Source organism: Mchenga conophoros, linkage group LG22, assembly GCF_057382185.1.
Source record: "Mchenga conophoros isolate Kocher_MC1m ecotype Shallow Benthic linkage group LG22, M_conophoros_male_GT1.1, whole genome shotgun sequence".
Classification (NCBI taxonomy): Eukaryota; Metazoa; Chordata; class Actinopteri; order Cichliformes; family Cichlidae; genus Mchenga; species Mchenga conophoros.
Window position 1 is genome coordinate 7,594,941 of NC_140546.1, and position 7,009 is coordinate 7,601,949.

The window sequence follows — 7,009 nt, forward strand, 5'->3', positions numbered from 1 at the left end:
CACAACCTACGTACTACATTTCTGCCTAGAAACTGAAGACGATCAACTTAGAGCGCTCTTCTATTGGCTTTGATGTTTCGAGGCAACTTTTTAAAGCTGAATATTTTTTACTTTGTTTTATTTTGATCAACCAGTGTTTTTTTATATCTCTCTATAAAAGTTGCGCTGTTAAATTTTTTTTTGTATTTATTTTGAAGCTATAAACAAAAAGCTGCAGTCGTTCAAATCATTCTTAAATTCCTTTCGCTTTCGAATTCATTGTCCCGTTCAAGGAAATGATCCTCGTCAGTGAGTCGCCGTCGTCATTTTGGAAAACTTGACACCTCCAGCGCACAGAATATATTTCATATCTACTTTAACACATAATGGCACTTTTTGACGTAAGCGGCTTTAAGTCTTATTCGGAACTTCGCGCGCAGATTCTTCCATCGAGGCAGGCTCATGTCGTCGACCGAACCAACCACTACAATTTTGGGACAAAATGCCAAGAATTCGCGGTACCTCTCGGTGCAGACGTGAGTATCACCACTTACGGCACGACATTAAAATACTGAAAATAACCTGATAAGCGTCAGACGCGGCGAGGTTCAAGTTATTTCATGCGTCTCTTGTTCTCAGCGTGCATTACTTCTTTGCTTCCTTCTCAACCGTCACGACCTTTAAAGTTGTTAGAAACGCTCTTATTTTTCTCGTTTGAATACGATAATATTACAAATTCTTTTTGGTTTCATTTCAGCCTTCAGGGTTTCTGAAGTCCTGCAACAGTGATGAGGGCGTGCGTATTGAAATGGACCATGGTACGACCACCCTGGCCTTTAAGTTTAAGCATGGAGTGATCGTGGCTGTGGACTCCAGGGCTTCATCTGGCCGTTATATATGTAAATATGCATATTTTATTAAGTCATCTCTGACAAATTTGGAAAAAATTATAAAAAAAAGTGTAGGTTGAGGTACTGAAAAAAACTCTGTTCTGTGCTTTCTGTCAGTTAATATTTTAGATTACCCAGCACATATTAATATACCATACCCTGTCAAAATATTTCTATCAGCCCAAGAACAAAGCTCTCAAAAGGATGCAACGTTTTGAAATTTGACACAAACTAAAAAAGTAATAGAATAAATGGCTACTTCATGACGTTTACATGCTACAGTTTGTATTCTTGGTCACTACTTGTCTTCTCTTCTCAAATGTGTCGCATGTCTGCAGCATCCACCTATTACAACAAGGTCATAGAGATCAACCCGTACCTGCTGGGCACCATGTCGGGCAGTGCTGCAGACTGCATGTACTGGGAGAGACTCCTGGCCAAAGAATGCAGGTCTGTCTCACACACTCCATGTGTGCCCCGTCTCAATGTCATTACACCCAATAATTTGTCCTGAAAATTCAATTTGTTTGCCATTATACACCAAAATATCAGTGACAAAAACATTACACATATTTGTTATTGTCAAGCAAGATTGTTCCCCTCAAACAATGAAGTATGGTGGTAATCCAGACTGTTATAAAAGAATCATTCACTGAGATCCATTTAAACCTTTATATGTATATATAACATGTTAATATAAATACAGAAATTCAAAAATGTATACATGGATCCCAAATGTCATGCCTTCTGACTTGATGATGATAATTAGTAACTTAATAATTAGGCACCAATAAGTAATTTTTGCCCAGATAACTGGCACTCTCAGCACACTCTCACTGCACATCTCTGTCCAAGTCTGTCCAGCATCTTCCACTCCAACTGAAAGAGCTGAGCTACCAAATCATCACCAGGTGATCAGTTGGTAGCTCAGCTCTTTTCTTTACTCGAGTTTTCAAGATACACTGTGTTGTTGAAAGAATTCTCTCACCCATTAAAAATAATTGAATTCAGGTTTTCCAGTCACTTCCATGGCCACAGGTGTATACAATCCAGCACCTAGGGATGCAGACCGCAACAAACATTTGTGAAAGAATGGATCTGTCTCACTATCACAGTGAAGTCCAGCATGGCACCGTGATAGGATGCCACCTGTGTAACAAGTCCAGTCTGAAATTACTAAATGTTCCACAATCAGCTATTAGGCGTTTTATAATAAAGTGGAAGTGATTGGGAATGACAGAAACTCAGCCATGAAGTGTCCATGTAAAATCACAGACAAATTGCCCCATGTCAAATAACATGTAGCTCCTGGGACGATGGGGACATGCAGACCTCTCAATAACAATAAGGTGGTATTTCCTAGAGGGGATAAAAAGCTTTATCCAGATTTATATTACTGTGTTAGGCTATATCATAGATTTTTTTCTTTTAGTAAAAATGGATAAAATATTTCCACCTAAATAGAATAGCTCTCAGCATCTTGTAAAAGCAGGGTTAGGGTTTAAAGTATTTAACAGACTACAATTTATGGTTAATCTGAGCTACCTACAGTGTTGGTTAATTTTTTAACTATTTTGCTCATGAATTGATTGGTATATTGTTTATTTTATTTGATTCCAGGCTGTACAGGCTGAGGAACAATCAACGAATCTCAGTGGCTGCAGCCTCTAAGCTGTTATGTAACATGATGCTGGGTTACAGAGGCATGGGGCTTTCAGTGGGGAGCATGATCTGTGGATGGGACAAAGAGGTAAGAACCACTCAGAACCTAACCTGAGTGAAGATTCAAGATTCTTTATTTGTCACGTGCATAGTTATACAAGTACAACACCCAGTGAAATGAGCCAGACTTTCTTGTAATTGTTTAAAGTGGTCTTGAGCAATAGTTCTGATCGCTTTTTTCTTTTTTCTACATTGGCTGCCTTTTCACTCATTGTCAGTGAGTCCTTGTCCCTGACCATTTTCAAAAGAATCTTATTTTTTTTTGGTTTGTTTACTAAGCCATTTAAAGTGATCAATCATTCAATTCAATTTTAGTTAATTTAATTTAATTTATATGGGGCCAATTCACAACACAACGGGGCAGTGCTAGCTCAGTAGGTAGAGTGGTTGCCCCATGATCGGAAGGTTGGGGATTCGAATCCACTGAACGTCTACCCTGAGGTACCCCTGAGCAAGGTACCGTCCCTACACACTGCTCCCCGGAAGATACATTGGTGGCTGCCCACTGCATCAATGGGTGAATGGGTTGAATGCAGAGGAGTAATTTCCCTACGGGGCACTTTATATTGTAATGTAAAGGCCCTGCAATAATACTAATCATTAAAGCAAAAAAAGGCAACTAACTCAAGCAATAAACCAGTGTGACCTCGGCTGTCGGGCCACTGACAATGTGGTTTCCTAACAGTTATTAACCAAACATCTGAAATATCTCAGTATGAAATCCAGTGTGTTCTAAAAAAATGTTGAGGAAACCGGACAAGGGTTGTTTCCTTAAAATGAGAAATGTGATTTCTTTGTAAGTAAGCAAACTTACAAATTCAACAGGGTAATGTTAAAAAAATGTGCAAAGAACTGTGTCCACTAAATTAAATATTGCAAATCGTACAGATCACATGACTTTGCTCTGCAGGGTCCTGGTTTGTACTATGTGGATGAAAATGGGACACGTCTGTCCGGCCGTATGTTTTCCACCGGCTCTGGGAACAGCTACGCCTATGGCGTGATGGACAGCGGTTACAAGGAGGACCTGACAGTAGAAGAGGCGTATGACCTCGGCTGTCGGGCCATTTCTCACGCTACACACAGGGACGCCTACTCTGGTGGATGGGTAAACAGTGAGTATGCTCTGAAACACTCTCTAACATTTACTTTAGTTTTAAGTGGGAGCATATCTTGCAGTTATTTATATGGTCTACTTGTGAATATTTGAAAATGGTAAAAGAAATATTCGTGTTTATGTTTACATATGTGGGAATGTGTGTGTATACATATGTTCACCTGTGTGCCGTGTGTGTTCTTACAGTGTACCACATGCAGGAGGACGGCTGGATAAAAGTGTGTAAGCAGGACGTTTCCGAGCTGCTACATCGCTACAGGAAAGAAAAGGACTGAGTGTTAGCCCCAAGCCCAGTTTAAACTCAACACTGAATGTGATCCAGTGACATGTGTCCATTGTGATTATTGGTTATTGTTTTTTATATTTTAAAATCAAATATGTCGACACTGTTACTCTGCAACTAACATGGTTTAGAGTACATTTTATGCTGAACAACACCAAATTAAAATAGATTATTAAGGAAAACAAATACATTAGAGAGCCAACAAATACTCCATCAAGTTATGTTTCATTAAAGTGTCCGATACAAACTTAGTATTGAGTTGTAGGCCACTGAAAATGAAGAAATTAGCGTTTTTAAAAGCAGTTTTTTTTTTTATCAAATGCTAAAATATGTCAACAGATCACTGTTGTAAAATATAAATAACATCACAGTTGTGAAGTCTGTTCTTGTTTACTGTGAAAAATTCATTATTACATCACAATTTCAATGTAATGTTGACATTTTGCTTTGTAGTTCAACACAAGCTTTATTGTATAATTTGTAACAGACCTTCTTATTTTCTCCACATAAAAAATATGGACCAAACTGTTGTGGGAGCATCTGTGATGTCATGTGTTCCCATGCAGATCTCAGCCTCACAGATTTTTACCTAGTGAGGCACTGATAATCAAATAAACAATTATCAGGTATATTGTTGAGGGTTTGAAAATATTTACATGGTTTCTTGCATATGACCTGTAAAGGTCACAGAATGCTAGCAACTGATCACATGACTTTCATGAATATATAAAAACCTTTTTTTTTTTTTTTGCCACATTACTGCAAATAAAGTAACATAACTTAAATGGCTTCACTGTATAGCCCAAAACACCTGAATTCAATCATTAAAATGATTGAATTCAGGTGTTCCAATCATTTCCATGGACACAGGTGGATAAAATCAAGCAACTATACATGCAGACTGCTTCAGCAAACATTTGTGAAGAAAGAGTCGCTCTCTGGAGCTCAGTAAATTCCAATGCGGTGCTGTGATAGCATGTGACCTGTGCAACAAGTCCAATCATGAAATTTACTCACAACTAAATTTTCCACATTAACTGTTAGTGGCATTATGACAAAGTGAATGTGATTGGGAACGACAGCAACTCAGCCACAAAGTGGTAGTGAGGTCAGTAGATACTGAGGTGCATACTGTGCAGAGGTCACCAACTTTCTGCAGAATCAACAACAAAATACCATCAAGCATCATGTGGCCTTCAGATTAGCTTAGGAACAGTGCATGGAGAGCTTAATGGAATTGGTTTCTATGGCTGCATATAACCCTTACATCACCAAATGCAATGCAAAGTGTTGGTGCAGTGATGTAAAGCATGCGACCACTGCACTAAAATTTAACTGAATTAAATTCTCATCCAACATCAGTGTCTGACTTCACAAATCCACTTCTGAAAGAAAAGTCATGTCACCATGTGGCAGGTAGAGTTGGGCCCAAATGCAGGACTCGGAAAACAGGATGCAAAACTGTATTGCTGAACTTCAGGGAACGAAATACAAAAACTCAGATTAGGCAGAAACTGGGAACTAAATAACTAGGCACTAATGAAGAACCACAGAGTGCACAGCTTGAGGCAGAACATGACACAGGGCAATGGAAGACTGAGACAGAAGACTGATTCTCTGTATACACAGAGAATTATGAAGGAACAGGCAACAGGTGGGAGGACAGCTGAAACTAATCACAGAATGAGACTGGGGAAGTAGCCCAAAGCACATGAGACAAAAGACTATCAAAATATGACAGGAAATAACTAACAATGAAACACAGACTAAGACACTCGAGCTTGACAAAGGCGGAAGACAAACGCAGAGACAGTAGAGAAGGAACAGAATGAAAATGCAAAAGGAATAAACAAACCTAACAACTAACACAAGCTCATAAGTACCAGGAAAGTAAACATAACCCCAGTACCAGAAGGCTAAATAACAATACAGAATTTAAAAAATCATAATACAAGCTTATCAAAATTCCAAATGAGAAAACTAGAAAACCCCTAAACACCCCCAAAACTCAAAACACTGGACCATGAAAGGTCCAGAATTCCCATAAACACACTTCTAAACCTTTTGGAAAGCCTTCCCAGAAGAACTGAAGATGTTATAACTGAAAAGGGTAGACCAACCAGCAAACACAAATCACACCAAACAGCAGGTGAGCAGGTGACTGTCCAGCCGGAGCGCAGTGGGTTCGAGTCCAATCTGTGGCCCCTTTGCTGCATGTCTTCACCCCTCTCTCTTTTCCCACTTTCCTGTCTATCTTCACCGATATATAGTATTTTTTGGATATATACAATATTCATGTTTATTTATTAAAATAAATAATTTTGAAAAGAATATCAAATGCTAAGTTGGACAACAGTTTACCAGCTTCCAGACTACTGTACTCCTCAGGTCCCTTCAGATAATTGTAGTACTAGATGTAGTGCAGGGATCACTAGTGAAGCCTTATCTGATAAGGCTTATCCGAAGAAATAAAATGTTTTAAATTTAAAAGGTAAATAAAACTGCTTTTAAAGCTCGCAGTTGATGTAGATTTGTTAAATGTAAAAGCAAAATCCAAAATATTATTTTTAAGTCAAGTTGAGAAGAAATAAAAGCAACCCCAAAAAACCCAAAGCATCATTGTGCATAATTTTAGTGCAACCTGTGAACAACTTATGAAAGACTTTTACTCCATTGTCTTTCCTCAAAATCTGAATCAGCTGTTAAATCAGACTAAAGACTAACATCTTTTATTTCTGGGGGTCAAACTGACCCCAGAAATAAAAATCTTCCATAGATGACTGCCAGAAAATTGAAATAAGTAAAAAAGTACAATGAAATTAGATGTTTTTTTAAAGTAACTGGTACTTAATAGTTGAAGTTGATTAAAAATAATAAGTTGACCTAAATCAAATGGGAAAAAAATGTTACATAAACTTAATTTATTTGAGTTACAGGACTGTTTTAAAAAAGTTTTGAAAGCTTAAAAACTTCAAAGCTAACTTGAAGAAATTAGCTTTGAAGGACCAGCAAAACCTG

General features: G+C 38.1%; 1 protein-coding gene across 1 annotated transcript; it reads left to right on the plus strand.

The window, feature by feature from the left end:
- The first annotated feature begins 236 nt into the window (after positions 1 to 236).
- psmb8a (proteasome 20S subunit beta 8A) lies at positions 237 to 4,516 on the plus strand. The gene is made up of 6 exons (XM_085263093.1): positions 237 to 515; positions 737 to 878; positions 1,208 to 1,319; positions 2,490 to 2,619; positions 3,502 to 3,706; positions 3,895 to 4,516. The coding sequence occupies exons 1-6, from the start codon at positions 366 to 368 to the stop codon at positions 3,981 to 3,983; spliced, it is 828 nt and encodes a 275-aa protein (XP_085119219.1). The 5' UTR covers positions 237 to 365; the 3' UTR covers positions 3,984 to 4,516.
- The last annotated feature ends 2,493 nt before the right edge of the window (positions 4,517 to 7,009 follow it).